This window comes from Botrytis byssoidea (genome assembly GCF_014898295.1).
Source record: "Botrytis byssoidea strain MUCL 94 chromosome Unknown BBYS_009, whole genome shotgun sequence".
Taxonomy (NCBI): domain Eukaryota; kingdom Fungi; phylum Ascomycota; class Leotiomycetes; order Helotiales; family Sclerotiniaceae; genus Botrytis; species Botrytis byssoidea.
This window is the reverse complement of record NW_024065850.1, coordinates 1,588,824-1,614,924: the sequence shown is the minus strand read 5'-3', so window position 1 is coordinate 1,614,924 and position 26,101 is coordinate 1,588,824. Positions and strand designations below refer to the sequence as shown.

Sequence of the window (26,101 nt, the reverse complement as noted above, 5' to 3'; positions counted from 1 at the left end):
AATGGGTTCGATAGCGGTGAGAATGTCAAAAGATGGCAATGGATTTTTGGTAGCTTATAAGACCTTGCTTAAGGCAAGAAATATTGTTAATGGATATGATAAATTGAACATATACGCACCTGAGGGACAGCAGATTAATGGGGAGTGGTACTAAACTATCACCATCTTATCAGGAGTATTCAGCGGCTGACTACTTCAATTATTTTGTACCCTATCTGTCCATTGGGTTCGTTTATGCTTGCTCTGAGACACAGCGGATTTAAAAAGATGAGGGGCGTTTGATAGTCTTGCAATGGAAGTTGAACGGTGCAGATTATGTACCAAATTAGGGTAATGCATTGACTCATAATTTATGAAACAGGTTCACGAATGCCTCCATAGAAAACGTACAACGTCTTGATCGGTAGCGTCTGTTCAGAGATTACACTGAACATCTGTTTCTCCAAGATTGTGAAATGGTAGCCTTCAATGCTTGCGTAGAAAATTCCTTCTTCGCGGAAATACTATCTTCTCCATTACCATTGCATTTCAAGTGCTATCGCTATGCAACTATCCTCTTCACTGACTTTAAATTCTTTTGTTTTTCTTCACAATGCATGTGATATCTGTTGGTGTCTCATCGGAATGAGTAATTACTTCAAAGTTAAACATCTCCTGAAGTCCTAATATTTAATGGATTTCAAAAGGGTTGAATTATTACGCCTCCATACTATGGCTGCGCCGTTGGAGTTCTCGAGATTACAACACCTTAAATGAATAGTATCAAGAGTGAACATTCTCAAAGATTCTTTATTTCTGCATACTTGGAACTAGTCCTATCACAACCAACTCTTTTGTAAATACCGCCTTGACTTCTGCAAAAACTATACACAGGAAAAATGAATAAGAGGGGTGATATGGATTGATACTGGGTTTCATTTGACAGTGAGATTAGAACAATAGCAAAAATAAATGACAACGTAAATCACGAGTTCTTGTTCGTCCATTTAAGCACAGCTTCCACAAAACCAGCCGGATTCTCTTCCGCACACCAATGGCCCGAGCCAGGGATACGAGCAGACGATGTAGTCTCATACATCTGTTCATTCTGTTGATTTGCAATAGTTGCCAAGAAACTCTTATCTCCCATCAACGACATACTTGGAACTTTACACTTCCCACCTTTCAACATACGAAGATTATCTTCAGCATCTTGGTGAAACGCACGATATACATCGAATCCGGCACGCATTCCACCCGGTTGAGCAAACTTACTTGCATAGTGCTCAACATCGCTTGGCGAGAAAGCCGAAGCATTGTAGCATAGGCGATCATAGAATGATTTGATGTAAATCTGCTCTCGACCAGCAGTGAGAGCTTCAGGTAAGTCTGTTTGCCAATGAAAGACAAAATGCCATAGACCTCCCGTGATACCTTCTTTGACAGCGTTGTTATAAGCGTCTGTTCCTGGAAGAGGACACTCTCCCCACGCAACAGATGCTGTATCTTCAGGAAACTGAGCTGCATATGCATGAGCAACCATCCCACCGATATCATGACCAACCACGTGGATTTTATCTTTAATATCCAGATCATTTTGGATAACTTCGTGGAGATCAGATGCCATTTGAACCTTCTCGTATCCATCACGAGGATGAGATGATTCGCCTGCTCCACGGTAATCAGGGGCGACGACCGTGTATCCTGCATCTGCAAGAGGTGTAATTACATGTCGAAATTGATACGATGTTTCTGGATAGCCGTGTATAAGAAGGATGGTACCCTTCGAGGTAATGTTGGAAGGAGGGTGACATAGGATGTAGTGAATGGTAACTTCTGATGGAGAAGACGGTGTTCCTGAAAGATTCGCACGGTGGGAAGTCCAGCGAGAACGATCAATCTCTTGCAAAGAAGCCATATTGAGATGTTTGGAGTGAAACTTTTTATGATTATTGGGGTTGAAAGTATTGAAAGGATTATTTGTGGATGAATGTACTACTAGTATGGGTCCACCTATGTCATTACCCCGCAAATTATTCAATGTGTGGGGCCATCGGATAACACCCGTAGAGACTAGTATTAAGTATCTGCTAGTTCGGGGCAGAGGATCTCACAATTTTTGTTCTGTATTTCTTTCGTCAAGGGATGGTGATGGTGTCGACCAAAGCGGTCGCTCGGTCATCCCCGCATTAACCCTTCGTCCTCGTTATCCAACCACAATGTAGGGACTAATTTGATGACCTTAATCAAAACTTATCTCTCACATTTTAGATGGCCATCTCGCAATCAGCGTATGAGATGGTGAATTTGAAATGTATCAGACAATAAGGACACTATCTGTTCTTGTCCCCGGATGACTATGTATATATCTAGGCTCGGTTGCACAAATTCGTCAGAATTCATTCTCAGGGGACAAGTGCCCTCGAGGCACATCAACAAAATCAATCCATGGAAACGAAGTCCAGATGAGATCGTTGTGTAATAGAATGTATAATTATAATCGCTAAATTGGGATCTGAAATACAACTCTAGCCATAGCCCGAGCCCACCAAGCACCAACGCTTCAATTGCTAAAATACAATCATCTTATCCTCGTGGTATCATCATTATCGACTCATCATGGGTTTGGTCGTTGGTCAACAACTTGGAATTCTAGCCCTTCTGCCTCAAAGACATGGCCTGGTCGCAATGCATCTGTGTAAATGTTCCTTTCCTCGTGAGGATGGAAAAGCCCCGTTTGTTTACAATTTAGAACGGCGGGCATTCCTGGGGGGTCAGTCAGACGAAAGACTCCCCATCTATTCGCTAGTTAGTGGCCACCCCTTCCGAAGTCAAACAGATAAGCTATTACTTACGAAGGATTTCTACTGGGAGCGCAAACAATTGCGATACTCTCAGGCATCATGATTTGATATCCACAATGTGTATGCAGATCTCGACTACTCATGAAACAGCTTTGAGTAGGATGAGTGTGTATCCAGCCCAAGACCATCAGATCCTCAGATGCGCAGTAGTCGAAAAATGCACCTTCATTGGTCGTTTCACACGTATCGCTAGTACTGGTCTGTTCCGGGATAACAAGTCGAGATATGAAAAGGGCATTTGATATCAAAGTCCCGCATAACATCCCACAAGTTTCGAGATTCGCCCGTGTATTTGCGGCTGCACAGGCCAGAAATTGTTGTCGCAACGTAGGCGGTAGAAAGACTGTTCGAAGAGGTTTACCGTTTTCGAGATATGCCGAAGGTCGAAAAGTGAATTTCGGGTCTTGACCAACGACGTCTGATGATGAACTCTCGTGAGTTTCTGATGATTGTTTTTCGGGTCTTGGTGGGGGTGTATCGAAATGCGGTGTCTCGTATTCTTCCTTGGGCGGCTTTGGAGGAAGATGCCCGGGAGCTGAGAATGGTCCCGAGTCACTAACAAGTGGTTGGGACTTGGAGATAGATGGATAGCGGTATGCGCTACTACCATTCCTAGTCTCGGTTTGGACATATCGTGTGGGCCTTGCAGATTTCTTCTTAGTCCCATCTGGCGAAATATCCTGGGAGCCATCTAGCCTCCTCCTTGAAGCTTCCATGTTTCGGCGTATAACATCGTCGTCATCATTACGACCAGATTTAGACAATGCTGACTCCCAGTCATCCCATAGCCCTGCAGTCCGTCTTTCTTGCTCCTCTTCCTCACTAACACCCGCTTGTCTTGTACCACGTCGCGCAGCATCTCTTCTTCTAAACTCCTTATGCGCCAACTTTACGGCCAGGTCGCTATTCTCCGCGGCGCCTAATGTAGTTGTGTTTCCAGCTATCGCAGGATCAGAAGCCGCCAAGTCTGCCCGAGACGACGGTCGTGATGTATCATGTTCTCGCGCGGCATGAATTTGTTTCCTTCTTTCCAAAGCCTTCTGCCAGTTATCGTAGCGCGCATTTATCCTAGGCTTTAGTCTCTCTAATCCGTCCAAAACATCGGGGAGGGTTTTTTGGGCAGCTCTGAGAGCACTTCTAGTGTCCGGAGCTTTTGCAGATGGATGGCTGGGCAAATTTTCTGCAACTAGGGCAGCATATCGCATGAATAAAAGGTATGCTTGTTGATCGTTGTCCTCTGCTTGATAAATATAAGCCTACGAAGTCAGCATTCCATATCACTCAAGTAATTGAGCATTCTATCTACCTCTCTTAGAAGTGTATCGGCTGTTCTCAACCAATACTTCAATGCGATGTTAGGATTAAATTCAAAGTCTGAGGCCTTTGCGGAGATTTCTTTGATGCTCATGGGCTTCGAGAACTGTAGAGTCGACCCCGCCATGATTTGTGAATTGTGCCTGCAAATGAAATGAAAGAACGAACACCTTGGACACAAGGGAGTTGAATAGAGATAACGTTAAGCAAGGGGGAATTTGTTCAGCTAAATCATGGGTATTTGTAAATAAGTAAATTGCATGAGGAGTAGTACAATAAACAGGTTCTCATTTATTTAGGTTGCCTTGTCGGATGTGTTACGTTTGTCTTGTAAAATGATGGATTTTGGCGTCATTCTTTGTCAAAGGGTTGGTGGGTATGTATGTTAGATCTCAAGGTACCCAATAAAAAAAATATGTACGGTAAATCTGATGGGTTTGAGAGGCTGTTTCAAAGGAAAGTTACAGCCTTGCAGATGACAGCCACCTCTCAAGCCACACACTAGCTACACTAATGCGATATCATCCAATTGTATTGATCAATTATTTGTGATAGCCTCATCGGTCTCTTCAGCCTCACCAAGTCGTTCTTGAAACTTTTTTGTCGCCTCATCTAAATTCGCGATGTCTACAATCTTCATGTAGAGACTAAATATTCCAGGATCGTATATGAACATTTCATACTTCAACGGCATCCTGAATTACAAGCTTTTCAACGCTCATTACCCTCAATTTCCATCAAACTAACCATAGACCTTGATGTTGCGGGTATTTCCACGTTTGGGTAGGACCAATCTACCTAAATATCCGTCCATTTTACAACATTCGCGGCTTCGCGAAATTCATTGCTCACCATGTTATAATCTACCTAGAGTTTCTAAGTCCTCAGAACTCATAACGCCTACCGATGTGGATCTCCCAGTCAAGCGAACCCGCCGGAAGGCTGTGACCTTCGAGAACATCACAGCAGAAGATGCTTTGGCAGTGGGACCAGTGAAGCGTAGACCTAGGAAATCTGCAGATGGTGAAAAGGTTGATGGCAAAGATGATTCAACCGTTGAGCCAGTGAAGCGCAAAAGAGGTCGACCAAAAAAAGTGAAAGAGGTGGAGGTGAAATCAGAATTGGAAGCAGTTCCCGAAGCGAAACCTGTACCAGAATTGGAAGCAGAACAAGAACCGGAAGTGGTAAGGAACAGAAAGAGTCGAGATAGAAATGAAGAGTCTCTGACCAACGCCCAGGAAGAAGAGCCTATAGTGAATAAAGTAGACGAAAGCGAGTTCATAAAAATTCCCTTGGACCTGAGAAAATACCTGAGAGATGCTCACATGAAAGGTTCAACCATGGGGGATAGAACACGTTCGAATATCATGAACGGAGCACTGTGTGGTAAGAACTAGTCCTTTTCCGCTACGGAATTATCATTTAGTAACCTGGTCCAGATGATATCTTGGACCGTCTGAAACCATCGCTTTCAAAGCATGTTGGCTGCGACGTCATCGACATAAATCCAGGCATTGGCTTATGGTCGTCTAAAATTCATAAAATTCTCAAACCTCGAACACATCTCCTTATGGAACCTGATGCAAAGAAGTATTATCCTTTTATCCAACCTCTTCTTGACGCAAAAGATTCTACTTATCAACACATACCAAAATCTGGAACGGTCTGGGAACATCTTGGGCAAGTTACTACTCCGGAATTCTTACCCCATCAGGTAAAACTTTCGCGAAATGATCCAAAGATCAACGAACCAAATAATACCCTTCTTGTGATTGCGAATCTTGCCCACTACCCCAGAAAGAGGTACCGCGGTTTTGAGTCCATGTCACAACTAGTCCTGTATCAACTTCTTTCCGCTGCAAGATCGCATGCCTTGTTCCATCAATATGGTCTCATACGAATGCTTGTATGGATCCCGGATGTAGAGAAAACGTCATGGCTGGTACGGCATGTCGCGCAGATGCGCAAAAATGCCGTGGAAGCCCAAATAACTACAGAATATATCCAAGAGATTGCAAGTTCAACTGTTGATAACCACCGATTTGTAAGAGACGCCGAAGTTGCATTAGCGAATTCGATAGATGTTGTCAGAAGGATGGATAAAATGGGCATAACGACACCCAAACATAGGCAAGGTCCAATGGAATTTAAAGCCAGGCAATCACTTGCTACAGGTGGGCACAAAGTAGAAAGCGAAGACTTCGATCGCTTCAAGAGAGGCTGGTTCGATGAATTTGGGGATCTCCAGAAGCGATTGGATGAAGGGAAATTAATCAAATTTAAAGTGTCAGAAGGTGAGAAGGTCGAAGACGGTGAAAAGGACAAACGAAAGAAGGAGAAAAGACACTACACCGAAGAATATGCACGTTATATCTTCCTTAAAGCGAAGAAAAAAGTGATCAACCAACATGGAGCGCTGACACAGGATCTCATCAATGACTACAACAACATCAATCAGCTTCACAGTAAAATCTTGGATGCAGATTCGAAGTCCGAGGACACCGAGAGTTCAAGAAACAAATTGGACGCAATGATCAAGACGTATGAAGACAAGATTGCCCAACTTCCTCTTGCTGCCCAAAAGATCTACGGTATCAGACTTGACGGTGCGCGCATTGGTACAGAATTCGAGAAGAGACCGATGGAGCCTCTCAAAGTATATTCAAAAGAATTCAGACCTGCTTCTGAGTTGTGTCTCTTGGATATTCAGCCCCAAGCTCTTTGGCCTATTCTTCGTCAAAATTATCCCGAGAACTATGATGTCTTCGAATACATAATTGGTAATATGTACGCAAATCCAATTGACACAGTCTATGAGTCTTTGGAAGGATTATGGCCCGGTGCCCTAGAGCACATAGCCGGCGAATGTCCTTCGTTGACAGATCCCTCGAAAGGGGGAGCATTTGACTTGAAGCATTTGTCTGTAAGATCCCTGACAACGGAAATGTTAAAGGAAATTATGGAGGCATGGATGAAGTGGCCATTCCGCCCTAGTCGATTCGAATTAATGACTAAGAGTGGTAGTATGGTACATGATCCAGACAGTCCAGATGAGGATCTTCTCGATGGCCCGTGAGTATAGTGCTACTTAGAATTCAAAAAATATTACAACATATCCATAGGGCTACTTCGTTGTGTCTGTTGCATTGACCTTGAGTGTTGCTAATTACCTTGTCTTAAATGCAGACAATGTAATGGATATTATCAGGACACGCATGCAAAGAACTGATGAATTTGAGATTAGGAACATCGGGGACATCCAATTCGAAAAGTCGAAATCATACATCCCTCCTACTGTTAACTATACACGATTTTCTTACAAATGATTGAAGTGAAGAACGACCAAAGAACCCGTGCTAGGCTTTCCAGTGATCGCACTAACACTCATGTAGGGGACAGATGGTGCTGGCATAATCAGATGTTTTATTTGCCTATCACTTCCCCTCAGCCTATGTATCACGCAGGTGGTAGTTGTCGACTTGACCTAGCCTATTTTCATGACATCAATTCGTGTCTACGAACGCAATTTGAAAGGAATGCTCTAACATTTTCTCTGCTTCGATAGGTAAACCATGGCTTCGAAAAGAGCTTCAGTGATCAATGACACAGATAAAACTCTCTTCGTGAAAGATTGTTTGACAGTGGCCAGTTTCCAGATCACATCATGAATAATATCATGATATTCTCTTCCTTTACCTGCCCATAGATTACCACGAAAAGAGTAAATGGCTCAAGAAACAAGAGACGATTGAAAGTTCAAAAGTCACCCCCCGCCATAACATTCACAACAGTCACCGAAATATCAACAACCAAAAGGCAGATAAAATAGTTACTTCTTTATGCACGAGTAGAAGAGTCTGTTCAAAGGTGACCAGTGAAATTTGGCAAAGCTGTCGCAACCATGTGATTTTGTTCGGTTGCATCACGCCACAAATCAGCTGGTATGTGGAATACAACCGGAATCGACTGAAATGGTATGACAATGCGGGGAATCGTATACTTATATAATTACAATGACTTAGTTTAACTCAGAGAATATTATCTTCTTCATATTCGCAATGGAGTTTACGAAAAAATGGGCAGATAGCCCTTTCAAATTGCTCTCAACTCCGAGGGAATCGTTAGATGTATGTGCACCCAACGACTTCATAGTGATATCAAAAACTCACATAACAGGGCAATCCCGAATCTTTAGCATCTCGCAATGCATCAGAAATGGCCTTACTTCATAACATTCTTCTTAGAGGTCTGAACTGCATCTATGTCCAAGCGCCCAATGTGAAAGAAACCGTCGATATAGCAGATTTTATGAAATTCTGCGATGCATGGTCTTCTATTCTTCATTCACACCATGCAGCTGAAGAAACTGTCTATTTCAGATTACTTGATGAGCAAAGTTCAAGAAATGACGTTTTCATCAACAACCACGCTGAGCATGAGAAATTTCTCCCGGGCTTGTTTGCATTCGATCTTTATGTTTCGGGGGTGAAAGATGATGCGAAGCCCTTTGATGGTTTCAAATTGAGGGAATTGATTGATGCTTTTGGACCGGATTTGGAAAGTCATTTGCATCATGAAATTGGCGTCCTAGTTGATCTGGAAAAGGATGAATTGATCAATTGGGAAGAATGTGGAAAGGCGATGGCTCAACATTCGAAGAAAAATGCTGATAAAGTAAGATTCCTCAACTTCCGCCATAAAGTTCAAACTCAGCTAATATGTCGATAGACGAGAGATGTCCCGTTCTTGATCACAAACTCAGATGTGACTTATGAGTCTGGTATTCATGGACCGAGATTCCCTCCTTTTCCGTGGTTTGTGGGATTGATATTCAGGTGGATATATATTCCGAAGTTGAGGGGAGCCTGGAGGTTCTCAAGTTGCGACGATTATGGGGTACCGAAGGAACTTCCTTTTGCATGATGAATGAGCTTGTGGTTTGAGGGTGGGTATTGGGTCGAATAAGGGAAACGTGAGGACTGGACTTCTGATCGTAGACTTTAAGATGGCAACGGCCTTGGCACGAAATGTGCGTATGTTTCAGGCATTGGTTTGGTTATGGGAGTCTTTGAATTTATATTTGAGCTTGTAGGTCAGCACTTTCGCGTGGTTGGTGTTGGCTTGTTATCTCTAGGGCCAAATTGATGCTATTAATAATGAAACCCCTGGCGAAGGAACTCTAATTGCTTGTACTACCGATTTTAGCTTTACCCATCTTCGTAAATCAACATTGGCTCCGTTATCGCCAAACTAAATGATAAATTTTGATATTCCTTCAGCAAGTATTTGGTCCTGACGAGTTTCTAGATGTTGAGTCTTATCAATATCGCTATTTTGTATCCTGGACCTGGCGACTGAAGACACCATTAACAATATCTACGCAGCGTTGCCTGCCGTCGCTCAGTTCCTGTTTGTCACAACCTGCATGACCTTCTTGATAAGGATGCGATAACAATCTACCCCACCTTTGTCGTCATAGAAATACTATGCGCAACCCATCTCCAACCAAATCAACAATTGCGACAATTAAATTTTCAATATTATGGCTGCAACTACTGTACAAACGGCAGATCTTGCCACCGAAAACACACGTCGTGCTGCGCAGGAAATACAAGATTATCTCCAATCTCGTCTTGCGGATACTTCTGGTCCCTCTTCATTTCGATCACTTCCAATTATCGATCTAACCCCTTCATTCTCATCATTTTTAGCCGACCGTCAAGTGGTTGCGAAGAAAATCAACGAAGCATGTGCGAATGTTGGATTTTTCTACATCACAGGTCATGGAATTCCACAGCATGTTTGCGATGAAGTATTCAAGCTTTGCGAACGTTTCTTTAGTGAACTACCTCAATCTTCCAAGGATGCAATTCACATGAAGAATTCAGATCAATTCAGAGGATATGAACCGGCTAGTTACTCGTCGGTAAATGATTTTCAAACTAAGGAGACAAAGGAGGCTTTCAATTGGGGTTATGAGTATGGTTTAGATCCTACAGGTGGAGATGGAAAATACGTCGAGCTTGATGGTACGACTGCGGGTGGTAAAAATCAATGGCCTAGCGAATCTGAAATCCCCGGTTTCTATCAAGGCATTGCAGACTACTACGGAAGGGTAGGCTGACTTGTCGAAGGTCTTTTTACATGTGTCTAATTGTGTCCTACAGATTTTGGAATTGTGTAAACACCTATTCCGCCTATTTGCCTTGTCTCTATCTCTCCCAGAAGATTACTTTGATTCACTAGTCACACATCCTGGAGGAATCGCACGGCTGATAAAGTATAAGCCAAATTCGAACCCCAAACCCCTTTCAGCCTCGAATGAAGAAGAGGAAGTTGGTCTTGGTGCTCACTCAGACTACGAGTGTTTTACTCTGCTCCTCCAGGACTCAACTCCCGGTCTAGAGGTCCTCAGTCCAGACGGAAAATGGGTCGCTGCCGAGCCCGTTGAAGGTGGAATCGTAGTCAACGTCGGAGATTTCCTGATGCGATGGACAAATGGACTTTATAGAAGTACTATTCATAGGGTTGTTAACAGGACGGCCAAAACTCGATACTCGGTACCCCTATTTTTCTCGATTAATTATGATGAGACGGTCGAGACCTTACCGTCTTGTGTAAGTGAGGAAAATCCTTCCAAATATCCTCCGATTACTGCAGGAAAATATGTATTAGATCGTTTGGCTATGACAGTTCCTGGGAAATACTGAAGTCGCGGTTACCATGGACTTTTTTGCCCTGTTAGAGTCAATTAAAACAAAAAGTTACTACTGGTCTTGTTCTCTGAATCCAAGCTAATGAAAAAAGTGCTTCCAACAATTTCCTGAGACACCATGTCAACCTATTCTCTCCATTCTTAAATCTCTCCAAATTGCCGCACGACAAAAGACACAGAACTGTCTCTCTTGTTCCGCTGGGCTACAGCTTAGGTTCTTTTCTTATACGAAAGTTCATAGTGATGCAGTAGTTTCTTGTTTAGACATAATTTAGCACTCGTAAACCGGTCCCACTGACATGAGAATTTAGTCTCCCCGTTGATAGTAAAAACAACAAATAAAAACCAACACAATCCCTATCTCAAATACATGGAACTAGAATTCCATTGCAAACTATAACTAGCCGAGGAGATCTGCGACAAAGCTACCACTTCTCCTATTGAGATGATTTCGCTTCACCCATTTAGCCCATATGCACAACTTGTACATTACATATAAAAATGAAAAGTAGGGATTTGATAATGATATGATTTCCATCCTCCCATTTTCCCGAAACGCCTTGTCCATGAATCACTCGTGACTCATCCATCTAGCATGTAGCTGCTAGTACCCTTGGTCGTATAACAACCCCCATTTGTAGATCCGTTCTACATACTTGTTTCCCATAACCTAGTTTCCCCCACCAATTCCCCATCCTAAAGCCCACCTCATAGTATCATCACAAATCATTCTTCGCATCCCGCACTCCTTCATGCCTTCTAATTATCCATTCTGTAAACCTGATAACTCATAATCATCATCCAGAACAAAAAGACAACCCCAATCAACATAAACGCCCATGCCGCAATCCAGCTCTGGCAAATTGAATGCTGCAACAACCACGCCAAAGTCGACGAGTAAGGGCCATTCTGCGGATTCGCCGTAACATACAAATTGCAGTTTCCATTCACATTTCCCGTTGGGCCCCAGAGTTCAATACTCCACACAATCAATCCTACTAGCCATAATACAAAGAGTATAAAAGTCCCTAATATAACGATACCCGGAAGCAATTGACGCTGCGAGATGAGCCAGAGTATAATAAGTAGGAATACGACGCCGAGGGAAGCAGAGACGATCCAGTAGGGAAAATACCAGGGAACATGGAGATGTAGCTGATTTTGAACAGCGACAAAGTAGGCGGAGATACCGAGGATGGTGCAGGAAGCGATTAACATCATGAGGATCCAGAAGTTCAATTGGAGAGGGGGCCAGCGGTATTTTGTGCGAGTGCGGGTTAGAAGGACGGTGGAGCGTTCGCGAATGCCACCTGAGGACGAGGAGAGTGTTGAGACCATTTTTGCGGTGTTTATGTGGTAGTGTTCGTTATGTCGAAGATAGTTATACCAAATCGAGTTTTTCTATTTCCTAGCTCTCTTTTGTAATCTTCCGTTCGTACTTCGATTATCGTCTAGTTGATTTCCAAAGAGTTATGCAAACCCAATCCACAAGTTTGAAGTCGCAATTGTATCTTCTCCAAAGACTTCCTTCTTTCGGTTCTCGACCGTTATCAAAAACTTGCGATTCCAGGACTCTTTCCTATTTATGTCCCTTCCTTTCCCTTCCACGAAAGAAATCTCCACACCTTTTCTCAGTCTCGAGAACAAATCTCGTACGATAACTCGTCCAAGCTCGTCCACGTCAATCCTCCCCGTATGTTATAATACCGGTGAATGAATGTTGTGGTGTCGTTCAATTTATTCGGTTTATGTTCCACTCAAACTCGAAAATCAGTGCACCTTGCAAGGTACTCGAACCAAGGGGACGTGCAGCTCAGAAATCTTCCGCTGGTACCTGTCTTACTTTATTTGCTGGTACCGAGATAGTTTGATTGATTGATTGATTGTTCGTGGGGAACGATATCGTCGCGAAACTTTAGATGATAACGTTCGAAGTATGTATGATAGAGGAATGTTAGAAAAAACTCAGAGAAAAGAAGAAAAAACTAGAACACTGACGCGCATTAATACACCACCCATTTTCGCGGTGTGAATAATGTAATTGGGCGCTTAGTGTTGGCGGGGGGTTGGGAAGCTGGGATGAAGTGCAAGGCACAGCGCATCACTAAAGCCTAAATAATAATTATGAGGCTGGTAGTACTTGGGTACTCGGTATGGAAAATATTGGAGATTCGGGACTTGGAGATCGGAGAATTGATTATATTTTTAGTAACAGTTGTATCGGTGACGACGATGAGTTTTATCATCGGCGGTGAACTTATAAAGAGCGGGGAAATTTTGAAATGTTTTTGTATTGATTTCGTCGATGATTGTACATCTATCTTGACTTCTTAAGCATGTGAAAGATAAGTGATCCACCAGCCCCTCTATCCTTTTGAGCTGCGAAGTAAAACCGTAAATGAAAGATCAAGTTCCATTATCACAGGGCCACCCAAGGAATCCAATACCAAATGTATAAATAGGCAACCTCGATCTAAGGGTATATTCTTTCAAATGCCTCTTCAAGTATCTATTCCCAGTATCCGAAACACCAACTTACAGCAAGCTCTCACCCAAAGCACATCTAACCAAAGAGCATCCAGCTCTAACAGTTTCGTGTGCTCCAATATCATTGACACCAGGTTCAAGTGTAGGATTAACTTCTACCAAATCCATAGCGATCAAAGAACCAGTCTCGTGAACGCACTCAGCAATATAATCACCTTCTCGCAAGGTCAAACCTCCACGAACTGGTGTACCAGTTGAGGGAGCGTATGTAGGATCCAGAGCGTCGACATCGAAGGAGAGATGGATTGGTGTATCGTTGCCGATATGACCAAGTGCCATTTCCATAACTCTGCCAATACCATGTCTGTAATAGAATATTAGTGAACGCGTACAGAGTAAATTAGTGCGACGGGAACACAAACCTATCAATGTCATGCATACTGAACGCCTTAATTCCGTTATCACGAAGGATCTTCTTCTCTCCTCTATCGACATCTCTCAAACCGATGTAAACAATCTTCTTTACGCTGACCATATGCTCATCCTTCAACCATCCAAAGATCTCGGGCTTCTCTTCTCGTGCCAGACGTGTTAAGAATGCAACGGGCATACCGTGAACATTTCCAGAACCCGAAGTTTCTGGAGTATTGATATCGGCATGTGCATCAACCCAGATCAATGCCATTTCTCTTCCTAAACGTTCACGGATTGCTTTCGCAGTTCCGGATACTGAACCAATGGCAATAGAATGATCACCACCGAGAGTCAAGACACAACGACCCTCCTTGGCATGCTCGTAAACTTGTTCTGAAAGCTTTTGTGTGACTGCAGAGACTCCGCGAGGGTTTTTCATGTTTCGGTGATCTGGATCCTCGGTAGGAATCAACTCTTTGTAAGAATGAACAGTGTTATCATGGTGAAGTTTGTATCCTAATTCCTCTTCGAGTTGATCCAGAAGACCACTTTTGATAAGTGCTGAAGGTGCGGCATCAACTCCTGGTTTGCACTGTGTTGATCAAATTAGTTGGTGGCTCTGAGACGGAGCAGAACAGAGAGGGGAGGGCGACTTACTTGTCCACCGGAGAACCCAACGGCGACGACACCAAGTTGATCGGCCTTTGATAAGAACTTTGGTTGAACCATTGATGTGGTAGTCATTTTGACGGAAGTTGTAGTAATGTACAATAAGATGAGGTTCTTGTTGGTTTAGTTTTGTCCGAATTAGTTGATTTTAGTTGTTTGATAGTTATCGATAGCGGGGTGTTAGTGGTGGGGAGGTAGTGATAGGACCTTTTTGGGATAGATGTGTATTAACCACTTTTTGGAGGTGAATCGAGAGATAGAATTTTAAGGATTTAAGATTTTGAAATGAGATAGAAAGAGAACGGGAAGAGAAAAGGAAATGTTGAGGTATTTGTAGAAAAAGGAATTTCTCTCCAACCGCTTCTACCTTTTTTCATAAAGTAATCGGTGGCTCTTCCAAGATTAGCTTACGGGACTCTCTAACACTTCTCTCACCTAAATTTTCCAAAATTGACCCCTAAGCGCAGGTATTCGCGAGTTCACAATCGCGTCTAACACTTAAAGGAAGTTCCTTTCCACAGTTTCCCCTAAGTGATAATATACACGAGATGAGACAGATCCCATGATAAATCTAAAAGATTAGGGGAACCAATGAGGAAAGTATTTGTAAAGATGTCAAGAAACGTTCGGAGTAACACGGAAACGAGTAACTTTGACGCTTTTGACGCTTTGGATGTAATGGCATGGTGACATTGACATTGACATTGACATTGTGGTGATGTTGATCGGTACTCATTTGATTGAATTTGGATAAGTTGAATTTCATGGCGATGACTTGGTTTGACTCGAAAATGGGTCTGACAATCCCAAGAGGATCATAATTCAGATGACCGATTGTAAGAATGTTTATTCACGATGAGAAACGAGAGTTCTAAACTCTGCTCATAAACCATTCTACACTCAACGTGAAGAGGAGGTTTCAAAGTGGTTATTGATTGTATTCTGTTTATGATTTTCACATGAAATGAGGGGGATTTGGAGGGAACGTCTATTGAGGTTTAGCGCCAAGATCATGTGCTGGCTACTCTTCTTTTCGGCTTTAAGATAACAGCACTGTCATTGAATCAATCCAAAGCAAAGCAAATCACATCGAATATTCCCATCCAAAGAATAATTGAAGATGCTTTATTCTGACTATCATGTCTTTACTTTTATACTTAAAGGATTGCAAGAAAGGATTAAACGAACCCGAGGATTATTTCATCGTTCAAAGCATATAACGGAAATGGAAGTCGAGCTTTATACCTTAAAGCCACCCATTCAAGGAAATGGAACTGCTAATACTGGCACGGGGACCAGAAGAATCTCCAAACTCGGAGGGGAATCTTGAAGATATTCTCAAATCGAATAATTCACTCTTTTTTGTGGGGCTTTCGATCTCAATTTCTTGTCTGGTCTCGTGGTGGAAATCTCTACATCGTCCTCATAAGACATGCACCATAATAATTTGCTGGGTCGTTCACTTCGTTGACGGTGAGTTAGAGGTATTCACAAAATCGATCGAATTGGGGAGTTAAACACACAAAATCTCCGAGAATCTGAGGACGCGCGCGCTCTTATACCCTTTAAGCGTCTCGAGAAACATTATTTCGAGCACCATCAGCGTGCATTTTGATACTCATCCCCAAATCAACATGGAAGCAAGTCATGATCCAGAGGGTCGGAAAGTCCTTAGAACAATCATCAATAACCTCGAATACCTCTACGACGGCGAGAACGTTACTTCTTTTGGACACAAGTTCATGCAGCTATATCTTGGGGATGATAATCGCAACAGACCTGTTGAGTTCTGGAAGGCTCAACTCGCATTTCGAGGCTTTTCACCGAGAGGAAACGATATTGAGGCCCTCAAGCAACGTCTGGTCAATTCTAATGACGTCCAACCGAATACCATGGTCAAGCAAGGTATTCAGAAAATGATGAGGGCTTATCGCAAGAAGGATCGTGAAAATGAGGAGCCAGTGCACCAAGCTCGGCAGGCTCGACACGTGGAAGAGGTTGATCAGGAAGAAGATGAAGATTCTGTGGAAGAATCTGTGGAAGATAACGAGGAAGAAGGCAATGACGAGAGAGAAGATGATGACGGAGAAAATAGCTCTGAGGAAGATGGTGCCGAGGCAGATAAAGGTTCTGAAGAATGCGACAACAATGTCGATGATTCCGCCGGGGAACTTAACGATGGACCCTGGGATATCACCGGACACTGGGAGCTGGAATGTAAAGCTATGTCTTCGAACTACGGTCAATCGCAACCATACACCCTCGACATGTTCTCTGCACCATACAGACGTGGCCAGCAAGTCTTTGGCCGTTTCGACCTCGGTGAATTCAAGGGTATAATCCGGTTTTCTCGTGAAAGCAACGCTGCCGGTCGAAACGAATATCTTCTTACTCAGAAATCCGATCCATGGACTGCGGATAGTACAAGACTCTATCGATGGAGAGGCAAAGATTGTCAGAACATCATTCAACTCGGCTCTGATTCGCTGTTACACAATGACATTTCCGCGTGGCGGTAAAAGAGTCAAGTGTATGGGGTCCACACGCGATGGAGATCCAGGAACCGTGGAATTTACTGGGCGAAAGGTCTCGGAGGAAGACACACTTTGTGAGAGTGCGATTCTACAGGAGTGGGCGAATCACAATGAGCGTGCGTATGATGCGGCTAATAAGGCAAGATGGAGATGATACATTTTGAGGACGTAATACGAGACGTATTTTGACTGACAGAGTTTTGTTTTTCACTGCGGATAAGAGCCAATATTGGATTGACAGCTACATATCGGTGATGATAAACAGTACTCAATGGATGGGTTAATAACGGGCTGCGGTAGTTCTATACTGGAATATCGTGGCATGTAGATGGGTCAACAGTAGTGATAACAGATTCATTGGTATCAGAAGCATAACTGAGTTGACAATTACCATGAAAAGCTCCGTATTCTCATGATCTTACTCCACCCTTCTTCTGTGAGTCGAACCTAATCATTTGACCCGGTGAATCTCACGCCATGACGAAAGCTTTTCAAGATGGATCAAATTCGCCATGTCTAAACCTCACAGAGGTCACAGAATATATTTACAAGATCTGTCCAATTTCATTCAAAATTGAATCTTTTCATATCGATGTTTTCTAGTTCAGAACGACGTTCCTGAGTTTATACATAAGTGTTAACGCTACCGACGAACCCATTCATCAAAATCCGGGTTCGGGCGAGGAGAACCTCTCTGCTTGCCGCGGCAGCGTTTGTGGCTAGATGTGGATTTTCCGGGCAGTCCCGCTTTCCGACGTTTTTTGGAAGAAATAGATAGTGATCTATGCGAAACTGTCCCATTTACTTTTTCGGCGATTCCGACTGTCTTTGTAGGTAACACATTACATTTTCTTGCCTCTATTTATGATGTCTTAATGCTTTTTGATTTCATAAAAGTCAGTATGTCAATGATAAGGAATAGATAAATTATGATCGAGCTTTTATCGGACAAGTTTCCATAGAATGACGTTTCATTTGCGCTCTGTCTGCCTTCGCTATGTGAGTGGTCAATAAGAAGGTTACACCACGACATAGCCTCGTCAGTATAACCGAGCATTATCTGGATACGCTATTCTCCAAGGGCCTTCCTCGAAACGCTCTAGGGAAGTTGAAGATCGGCTTCAAGCGTTGCAAGTTGCGTCTGTCGAGTCAAACATAGGTCGAAACGAGTTTATAGTGCCTGAAGTAGCGAATTCGAAGTCTTTAAAACAGAAAATACGCAAGCTAGGAAGGCGGCTGAATATTAGATAAGTAACAAGGGCTGTCTCATGAATCTGCCATCATCTTACAGGTATTGGTGTAGCTAGAGACAGCAGATCGGATATCTTTGACTTCTGGTCTAGAATCGATCACCGTTCCAATAATCCTAACTACAGTCTCAGCAACTCTTTTTTGGTGAGAAATATTGTTGATGTCCTATTCAGAAAGGGAACTGGTGATCCTGGCGAAGCAATTGAAGCACTCAGGTCATCACTTCGATCAGAAATGAATATATCATCAATGCTTTGGGCTTATTAATCAGGAACGTGCCAAAGTCTTGTCCCCTAGATGAACGTAATATCTTGGCGTGCGTCATTACTTTCACCCCACATGCATCATTAACCCTCAGAAAAACTACCCAACCAGAACGTTCCATTCAGTCCCATGTTACCCCTCTAAACCGGATTCGTAAATATGCTCAGCAACGACGAAACGGCGAAACCAAGCTTCAGTTCAAAGAACGGAAAGAATCAAGGCACATAAGCCGTTAATGCACTAGTAAATAATGGCGTCTTTGGTATGCCGAAGGGTATATAAGTCCCCTCATTTACGACTTGGCTCGACTTCTTTCCATCAACACTAACTACAACTTCACACTCAATCAACACTCAAGCAACTACACAACCTTTCAAACAACCACTCACCCAAATCAACTTCATAATGGATTTCGTCAAAGGTGCCCTCAAGAGTGGATCAGGAAGCTCAGGAAGCACTGGTAACACCAACCAAGCTGCCGGTGGTGCCGGAAAGGAGGATTATGGCGATAAGGGTTCGTTTACCCCTCTCTCATCCCCTCTTTCTTTATGCTTTCGATGTACTTCACATTTTGCAGTGTACAATCGATAATCTGCGAATATCATGCTAATAATATATGCAGCACTCGACTTCATCGAGAAGAAGTCCGGCCACTCTTTGAGCCGCGATCAAAATGAGAAGATCACCGACGGTGCCAGAGGGTTGTACGAGAAGCAGACTGGGTACGTTTTCTTATATCTCCTCTATTCTTGCATCACCTTCTATACGTTATGAATCTCACTAACATTACCCCGCATGCAGATCCCAAGTCAACCCCAAGTTCTCCAGCTAGATTACGATGTCCATAATGCATAATGGGAGGTTAGGGCTGATTGATGTTATACCATGGTTATGATTGGATGGGGCTATGGAAGGAATGGAATGGACTGGGTTATGGGTCATCACGAGATTTAATGAATTGATATCACACAACAATGTTCCCAAGCCTTTGTGAAGACCAAAGTGATCGATGAAATATTTAATTGATGCATATCGATGAGATGGGTTCTGAAGTCAAAGTTTCCTTACTTGATACCAAACATTAGCGGACTACCTTTGTTCAAAAATCCCAATAGTTTCCGGATCTCCTGAATATGATACAAATCTAATGGCCATTATGCATAAGTAGTCCATTCTTGTAAAACTTTTTCACCATCACCATTTCTACTAATTGATAAGACCCCCGAAACCCTCTTCACTGATAGACAATGCAGCTATTCCTTTTTCACGCGGTCGGTAGATCACTTAAGTATGATGAATATCAGCTTTTTGTCCGGCTCGTCAAGTATATAATCGAGAATGTTAGCGGAACTTCGAGGGGTAAGTTCTGCATGACTAGCATTATCCTCATGGGCCAATTACGCTTATGTAAGGTTGAATCCCACTCTCCGTTGCTTACAATGACAATCCCGGTACCGAACAGCCCATGCTACATATACTTTCAGGCTACCCCATCGCTTGGAGGCATAGTAAGATTGTTCCTCGCCTTGTTTAGTCGATAGGTTATGAGCCTTTCAACTGGTCACGCGTCGTTGTCATGATACGTAAATCACATCACCCTACTTGGATTCCAATTGCGAACACTACTTCTGATCGAATCTGGTAGTTGTTATGAATTATTTGCTATATCAGGGGTTTAAATAGTATTGAGTAAGTCAGAATCAAAAGAAACGCTCCGAAATCAGTAACTTAGAAGAATATATCGCCACAGCGTCAAAATTCGGTTCTTTACCCCTTTTGATCTCTCCATCCGGTGACACTATCCCTCTCTCGACTGGATATATCCCTCTTCTTACAAGCCATACATTTGACGATGAATCCAGCAAGGAGCTCCGAAAAGAGAATAATGAACTCGAAAAAGATTCTTCAATTTACTTCTCAGCACTCGAAATCGTAAGTAATAATCAGTTCCTGCTACTAGTCGGGCCCAGTGGGAGCGGCAAAACGACTTTCGCAAAACATCTTGCTTTTCGTCTAGCGACTACTACTACAAAATCAATTGGAGGTGGGTTTATTGTGAGAAATGGGTCAAGTGATGTTCGGAAAGAGTCTTGGGGTTTTGCAGGTACCGATGTGATACCTTGCTACTTTCCAATCTCTAGCATCTCTCAATTCTCAATATTGCTTCTGAAAACGCTACCTCAACTTATTGAGGACTGCAAGGATAGTAGAAAACCGGTGTGTCTGTTGATCATTCTTGATTCTATCGAGTCTCTTGGAGAAGAAGGGCCCCAGCTTTTAAGATCTATGGTGCATCTAATCCAGCACCACGAACAGGCATCTATAAAACTACTCCTTCTCGGAGAAATAAGCATCGTGAAAAATTGGATTTTAGGCTCCGAATTAACAAGACATGATACAATACCACTTTCTCAAGTCAAGAGACGCATGCTTATGCGCAGTATCACCAGCACCAATATCGAATACAATTTTGTATACATCGAGATTGGAATCGGTGAAGCAGCAAGTCTACTAGCATATTTTGCGCTCGCGTTAGAGATCACTCTTTATGGAGCAAAAGCAGAGGATTTATTGGATGAGTGGCTCCACGTTGTGCTTCCTGAAAACTATAATGATATAAGAATCACACGAGAGGCATTGGAGCATTCAATCCAGGAAGCGGAGCAGAGCATTCAAACTCCACTTTCGTGTAGATTGAGGATTAAGAATCCAGCGGTCTTCTCGAAACCAATACAACACTTACTAGCTCGCCAGCTTGTTGAAGAGGACACACAAGTAGCTATTGATCTATTTAATCAGAATTCTTTTTTGGCAGAACCGATTATTCGTAGTTGGTTAGTACGCCTTAGAGATATAGGAAGTCCGGTGCTACTTAAATCTCTTGAAGGGCTGGTTGCAGGTTCTGGAGCAAATGCACAACTAGGCGAGCTACTAGTTTCAGATTTTATCTCTTCGGCCAGTCCACTGTAAGAGCAAGTTCCCAATCACCTACTAGCGTGCATCAAAGAAGGCACATTGCCCATCACCCAAAGACTAAAAGCCGGTCGTACAATTTCTCTACTTGGAGATCCTCGACATTTACCATCCCTCACTACCATTCCTTCAAATATATTCACAATTGGTTCTTCTACCTACCCAAATTCATCACTTCCCCATTCTATCACCATTTTCTCGCACTGTATTGGCATTTTCCCAGTTGTGAATCGAGAATAGGCGATTTTCATCAAAGAGACGGGACGGAATCGGAATAGTCCTGATGATTAATGCCCCTCTAAAGATAATTTACCAGCTACAGATCTTACCTGGTACGATACGCGCGCATGTTGTACCAGGTTACAGGACGCTGGCAAGCATCTGGGAAGATTACTCTCGATGGGGAAGTCCGTTTACCCACTGAGCCGGAATGGGAAATTGCCGCTAGAGGTTCTCAGGAATCTGGCAATGAAACAGAATCGACCTATTCATGGGGCACAGAATGGAACGCAAGTTATGTAAATTAGAAAGATTTACCATTAACGAGGGATGTTTCGTTGGTTTATTTCCTAAGCATATTTCTCCATTCGGATGTTTCGATATGGTGGTGAATGTATGGGAATGGTGTAGCTCATTGTTGGGTGAAGATGTAAGTATATCTTCTTTTTCATTTCTTTATCGAGAAGATGATGGGCGGGAAAATGCAGATGCGGATGCCAAAATTAGAAGGGTGGTAAGAGGAGGGTGCTTTAGTAGTTCGAGAGAAGCGGTTTCTTGTACGTGTCGTGAGAGTCTTGAACCGATTGAAAGAAAACGCGAGAATGGTCTTAGAATTGTCTTTGCGAATATACAAAAGTAAATTGAAACTGTTGGGGAGGTTGGAAATATAGGTGACTTTCTTTTCTTGTGCACAAGTATATGATTGTTATTTTGGGGGTCGCGATGATCATTTGATGCCTTCACTCATAACCACTTGTTAAAGATGCATTATTACTGCGGAGCTGAGAACACTCCAAGCCAAGAAGTATTGACAGTTGTTGTGAGACAATGAAGTCATAATCAAATCAGAGACGTGCGAGACTGAGACTCTTCACAAATGAATAAGCGTTGGCCGGTTTATCGCGAGGAAAAACTTGCCCCTCTTCCAGAATGCTCGAAGGTCGTATCCAGAATCTATGAAGCTTGAATAAGTTGGTTCGATATGCGTATCGAGGTGTTGAGTCGCGAGCGAGAATTACATGGTAAACGTCTTCATGTATTCGAGAAATCACCACAGTCAGAAACAAAATACCAACCCCAGTCGCGGTATCACCTCCCGTTCTTGTGGAGACCGGAGAATCTCAAGGTTCTTTAAAATTGTGCTAATAACTGTGTACTGCAATATTTCTCAGTTTTTGGGGTGAAGGAAATAATCCAAAACATTGTAATCCATTGTTCGTCGAGTTTGTGCCATAAAAAATCTGTCCCACTGACTAGAGTTTACCAAGGTGTTTACGGCACCAGAACCACAAACCAGTATGACCGAATGTCTTCTCATTGATCCAGTCGAGAATCCAAACGGGTGGATATGAGCAAGCAAAAAGAAATTTCAAGACCCCTGGAGATTTCCTGAATATCCAAAGGAAGAGAACAACTCCCAGGCTACATAAAATAGCAGCAACGATGAGAAATATTTTCCATGGAGCACCATTGCCAGTCATCTCACTGATGTTCATACCGAAAAATGATGTTACCAAAGAGACAGGGAGAAATACGAAGGCAAGGATCGATAGCCTCCCAAGTGAATTTGCCTTCTCCAGAGACTTCCTGGATTCCTTCAAGGAAAGATTTCCAACTTTCATTTGTAAGGTGTCACGGACATATTGTTCTAATCGATAGGCCTCTTGTAATGACTTTCTATGTTGCCGTAACATGTTCTTGATTTTTTGATTGCCATTATGACCATACTCAATCACACCCTGAGCTATCATTTGGTCCTGGTAGTCCTCAATCCTTGAAGTGATTTTCTCAAAACTTTCCAGAGACCCGCGACCATTATGCCAGGCCTTCAACAAAGTGTCGTCCCGCTGAGCTCGGGATACAGCGGATAAATTGAATTCGTGATCAGAGATCCATGATTGAAGACTCCAGTTCATGTATTCAATATCTCGAGAAAATTAGTCCTCCATGTCTTTAATTACTGGCACCAAGAGCTCCAAAGGGTTTTGCGCCGCGGATTCGACTTCCGAGTTGGTCATTCCATCCCAGAATCGCGTGATTGCGTGCAAAAATTCTTCGGCTTTCTTAGGAGTTTCTTTGTCTTTATCCACACTACGAAAGAGAAGTTTGTGATAGTAGATCACCACTATGGTGTGTCAGTTTTGAAAAATGTCTCATATTGAATCTCAACAAACCGGTATTCAAAGTCGCATCTTTTGTGCAGTATATCATGCAACAGGGGTTTTGGAACTCTGTAGCATATTCAAATTCAAGTTTTGAATATTGTTCAACTCCGTCAAGTCCGCCACCCGCGACCTATTGGAAACTGTCTTTTTGGTAGCCCCTTTTTGGATTTATCACATGATAAAAGAAAGAGGGTAAGACCTTATACAAACTTCCAAGAATCTCAACTGTGGCAGGCTTTAGTATTTGAGGTCGGTGAGACTCTTTTGTATTTCCGTTGAAGCCAAAAAGATTACACGTCAGGAAGAAAATCACTCTCATACGTATCTCAGGTGTAATGGTCTTGAGTTTGCTATAGAACAATGATCTGGAATGTTCAGTATCGAAGGTGAAATTGCTAGATTGAGAAAGAACGCCTGCATCAGAACTTGTGTCATTGATGATAGCCCAGCCACCATCGGAAGAATCACTTCCGGTGCTCCGAATTTCGTAGTCGAGTGCGGAATATCTGTATAGTTTTCAACTCAGCTTGCGTGCCAATCATATTTTATTGATTGCTGATTTGTACCTAAGGTCTTCTTTCGCGAGTTCCGAGAGTTTCTCCAAGTACAAGGATTGTGTCTGAAAACTCGAAGTATGAGAAGCCATGCTCATGAATACAAATTTGTTGTTAGTGTACTGTGTGTCAGGATGAATTAAAGTGACTGCTGAGTCTTTATTCTCTAGGCAGTCAGCCAGCTCAGCTTGAAGCTTGAAGCTTGGAATTGGAACACCCCACATTGAAAACACTTACACGTGCCGTTTGTGATACCCATGAAATGTGGCTTTCGGCTGTGTGCCTAGGTAGATGATACTTTGTGAACTTAGGAGATGACCTAAGAGATCAGGGCGTGTTTCGCAAGTAATACTGCGATTGTGAAGCTACGAAACAAACATCTGATAATCTATAGCCTCCGAGCATAAATATGGATAAATCTGCCCTTGTCATCCGACTTGGTCCGGCTCCATACACGGTAAGATTCTTGATCTAATACTTATTTGGGTCTTGAAATGGCAGCTCTTGATGCGAGTCTAAATCACAGTAATTGAGAAGGGAATGAAGTCATTACAGATGTGTGACTGTGGGAATCATTGATCTCAAAGACACCCCCTTCCCCAAAATCTGCGGTCATATCACCACTTTGCATGCATTGTTGGCAGAGCCTAGAGTTTTGGCTAAATCACAGTTAAATCTAACGATGCAAAGCAACTTTGCAAGTGAAATGAGTGAACAACTCGCGAGGATCGAACAAGATAAAGCTCTTCAGAAGTGTCGGTTATGGCTACTATCATTTTGTCCAAATTGAGAATTTTGGTGATGAATTGTGATACTATCAATTGCTTGTACATGCGCTCTATTGAGGTTTGGAATAGATTGTAGAGTGTGATTGCTGATTGCGACCATTGGGTTTTAGAATAGAGACGCGACTGGCTAATTCGATACCCAGCATCGAGCGATAAGCTAACTGTAACTGCCATTGGTAGTGTTAAAATTGATTTTGGAATGACTGAAAATCCAGCCGCATAATATTCTCCAACAGATGATGAGAGCTTCAGGGGAATGATAGCCTCTAAACATAGACAAATGTTCGACTGATACAGAAGACGTCCCGATAAAATGGTAGCGAGAGCCTTACAAGCAAGTGAGACAAGCATTCAGGAGGATTTTGAATGAGACGATAGAATGACTTCATTCTAATGAGTCGATAAAAATACACTTGGCTAAAGTGAAAAGGCAAAAGGAGAAACTTTCCTTCTCGTTGATAAGGCTAAGATTCGAGTTGAAATAATGATCTGTCCGCACCACATCCCTTTGATGCCATTGTGAACAAGAGACTAAAACTACAGATCTCAACTACAGATCTCAACTACAGATCTCAACTACAAGACTTCTTCCATCAGACAAACAGACCAAACAGCATAAACATCTATACGACTGCAAATTCAAGAACCTCTCCATTATCTGTCAATATTACGTTGATTGAATTGATACCTGATACCTGGTCAGTCCTTGCAGTGTATTGAGAGAAAATGTTTGTGATGTGGTGGGGTGAAATGTTTTGAGTTCTAGCCCACGCGAGCTTGAGTAGTGTTTGGGTAGATGTTTGATAGTCCGTGCAGCTTTGAAACATTGTTGGTCGCCCCGACAAAAACTGACCCCGGTAACAATGAACCGAATGTTTTCTAGACTTACCGATACTAGGTAGACATTGATA

General features: G+C 42.7%; 12 protein-coding genes across 12 annotated transcripts; 6 read left to right on the top strand and 6 right to left on the bottom strand.

The window, feature by feature from the left end:
* Positions 1 to 964: 964 nt before the first annotated feature.
* Positions 965 to 1,897, bottom strand: EAE97_005620 (uncharacterized protein; the record flags this gene model as incomplete). The annotated part of the gene is made up of 1 exon (XM_038876132.1): positions 965 to 1,897. The coding sequence occupies one exon, from the start codon at positions 1,895 to 1,897 to the stop codon at positions 965 to 967; it is 933 nt and encodes a 310-aa protein (XP_038733469.1).
* Positions 1,898 to 2,456: 559 nt separating this feature from the next.
* EAE97_005619 (uncharacterized protein) lies at positions 2,457 to 4,514 on the bottom strand. The gene is made up of 3 exons (XM_038876131.1): positions 4,150 to 4,514; positions 2,835 to 4,099; positions 2,457 to 2,777 (listed from the first exon to the last, which is right to left on the bottom strand). The coding sequence occupies exons 1-3, from the start codon at positions 4,282 to 4,284 to the stop codon at positions 2,597 to 2,599; spliced, it is 1,581 nt and encodes a 526-aa protein (XP_038733468.1). The 5' UTR covers positions 4,285 to 4,514; the 3' UTR covers positions 2,457 to 2,596.
* A 401-nt stretch (positions 4,515 to 4,915) lies between these two features.
* On the top strand, positions 4,916 to 7,233 carry EAE97_005618 (uncharacterized protein; the record flags this gene model as incomplete). Its single annotated transcript, XM_038876130.1, has 3 exons — positions 4,916 to 5,341; positions 5,396 to 5,543; positions 5,597 to 7,233. 3 exons carry the CDS (start codon positions 4,916 to 4,918, stop codon positions 7,231 to 7,233), a joined length of 2,211 nt encoding a protein of 736 aa, XP_038733467.1.
* A 982-nt stretch (positions 7,234 to 8,215) lies between these two features.
* EAE97_005617 (uncharacterized protein) lies at positions 8,216 to 9,080 on the top strand (the record flags this gene model as incomplete). Its single annotated transcript, XM_038876129.1, has 3 exons — positions 8,216 to 8,284; positions 8,334 to 8,831; positions 8,886 to 9,080. The coding sequence occupies 3 exons, from the start codon at positions 8,216 to 8,218 to the stop codon at positions 9,078 to 9,080; spliced, it is 762 nt and encodes a 253-aa protein (XP_038733466.1).
* Positions 9,081 to 9,699: 619 nt separating this feature from the next.
* Positions 9,700 to 10,867, top strand: EAE97_005616 (uncharacterized protein; the record flags this gene model as incomplete). Its single annotated transcript, XM_038876128.1, has 2 exons — positions 9,700 to 10,272; positions 10,325 to 10,867. The coding sequence occupies 2 exons, from the start codon at positions 9,700 to 9,702 to the stop codon at positions 10,865 to 10,867; spliced, it is 1,116 nt and encodes a 371-aa protein (XP_038733465.1).
* Positions 10,868 to 11,631: 764 nt separating this feature from the next.
* Positions 11,632 to 12,210, bottom strand: EAE97_005615 (uncharacterized protein; the record flags this gene model as incomplete). Its single annotated transcript, XM_038876127.1, has 1 exon — positions 11,632 to 12,210. One exon carries the CDS (start codon positions 12,208 to 12,210, stop codon positions 11,632 to 11,634), a length of 579 nt encoding a protein of 192 aa, XP_038733464.1.
* An 888-nt stretch (positions 12,211 to 13,098) lies between these two features.
* On the bottom strand, positions 13,099 to 14,774 carry EAE97_005614 (uncharacterized protein). Its single transcript, XM_038876126.1, has 3 exons — positions 14,431 to 14,774; positions 13,782 to 14,365; positions 13,099 to 13,723 (listed from the first exon to the last, which is right to left on the bottom strand). The coding sequence occupies exons 1-3, from the start codon at positions 14,515 to 14,517 to the stop codon at positions 13,408 to 13,410; spliced, it is 987 nt and encodes a 328-aa protein (XP_038733463.1). The 5' UTR covers positions 14,518 to 14,774; the 3' UTR covers positions 13,099 to 13,407.
* Positions 14,775 to 16,076: 1,302 nt separating this feature from the next.
* On the top strand, positions 16,077 to 16,961 carry EAE97_005613 (uncharacterized protein; the record flags this gene model as incomplete). Its single annotated transcript, XM_038876125.1, has 1 exon — positions 16,077 to 16,961. One exon carries the CDS (start codon positions 16,077 to 16,079, stop codon positions 16,959 to 16,961), a length of 885 nt encoding a protein of 294 aa, XP_038733462.1.
* Positions 16,962 to 18,896: 1,935 nt separating this feature from the next.
* EAE97_005612 (uncharacterized protein) lies at positions 18,897 to 19,323 on the top strand (the record flags this gene model as incomplete). Its single annotated transcript, XM_038876124.1, has 3 exons — positions 18,897 to 19,005; positions 19,114 to 19,213; positions 19,293 to 19,323. The coding sequence occupies 3 exons, from the start codon at positions 18,897 to 18,899 to the stop codon at positions 19,321 to 19,323; spliced, it is 240 nt and encodes a 79-aa protein (XP_038733461.1).
* Positions 19,324 to 19,829: 506 nt separating this feature from the next.
* Positions 19,830 to 21,991, top strand: EAE97_005611 (uncharacterized protein; the record flags this gene model as incomplete). The annotated part of the gene is made up of 3 exons (XM_038876123.1): positions 19,830 to 19,850; positions 20,190 to 21,457; positions 21,787 to 21,991. 3 exons carry the CDS (start codon positions 19,830 to 19,832, stop codon positions 21,989 to 21,991), a joined length of 1,494 nt encoding a protein of 497 aa, XP_038733460.1.
* A 945-nt stretch (positions 21,992 to 22,936) lies between these two features.
* On the bottom strand, positions 22,937 to 23,599 carry EAE97_005610 (uncharacterized protein; the record flags this gene model as incomplete). The annotated part of the gene is made up of 1 exon (XM_038876122.1): positions 22,937 to 23,599. One exon carries the CDS (start codon positions 23,597 to 23,599, stop codon positions 22,937 to 22,939), a length of 663 nt encoding a protein of 220 aa, XP_038733459.1.
* A 21-nt stretch (positions 23,600 to 23,620) lies between these two features.
* On the bottom strand, positions 23,621 to 24,626 carry EAE97_005609 (uncharacterized protein; the record flags this gene model as incomplete). The annotated part of the gene is made up of 4 exons (XM_038876121.1): positions 23,621 to 23,808; positions 23,858 to 23,978; positions 24,048 to 24,354; positions 24,415 to 24,626. The coding sequence occupies 4 exons, from the start codon at positions 24,624 to 24,626 to the stop codon at positions 23,621 to 23,623; spliced, it is 828 nt and encodes a 275-aa protein (XP_038733458.1).
* Between the last annotated feature and the right edge of the window lie 1,475 nt (positions 24,627 to 26,101).

Excerpts from the sequence above, each read along its gene's own strand:
- EAE97_005619 (XM_038876131.1), bottom strand. The coding sequence starts at position 4,284 with ATGGCGGGGTCGACTCTACAGTTCTCGAAGCCCATGAGCATCAAAGAA. Across the intron at positions 4,100-4,149 it reads CCGATACACTTCTAAGAGAG|GCTTATATTTATCAAGCAGA; the intron begins GTAGATAGAATG and ends CTGACTTCGTAG. Across the intron at positions 2,778-2,834 it reads GCTCCCAGTAGAAATCCTTC|ATGGGGAGTCTTTCGTCTGA; the intron begins GTAAGTAATAGC and ends ACTAGCGAATAG.
- EAE97_005614 (XM_038876126.1), bottom strand. The coding sequence starts at position 14,517 with ATGACTACCACATCAATGGTTCAACCAAAGTTCTTATCAAAGGCCGAT. Across the intron at positions 14,366-14,430 it reads TTGGGTTCTCCGGTGGACAA|TGCAAACCAGGAGTTGATGC; the intron begins GTAAGTCGCCCT and ends TGATCAACACAG. Across the intron at positions 13,724-13,781 it reads AGTATGCATGACATTGATAG|ACATGGTATTGGCAGAGTTA; the intron begins GTTTGTGTTCCC and ends ATTCTATTACAG.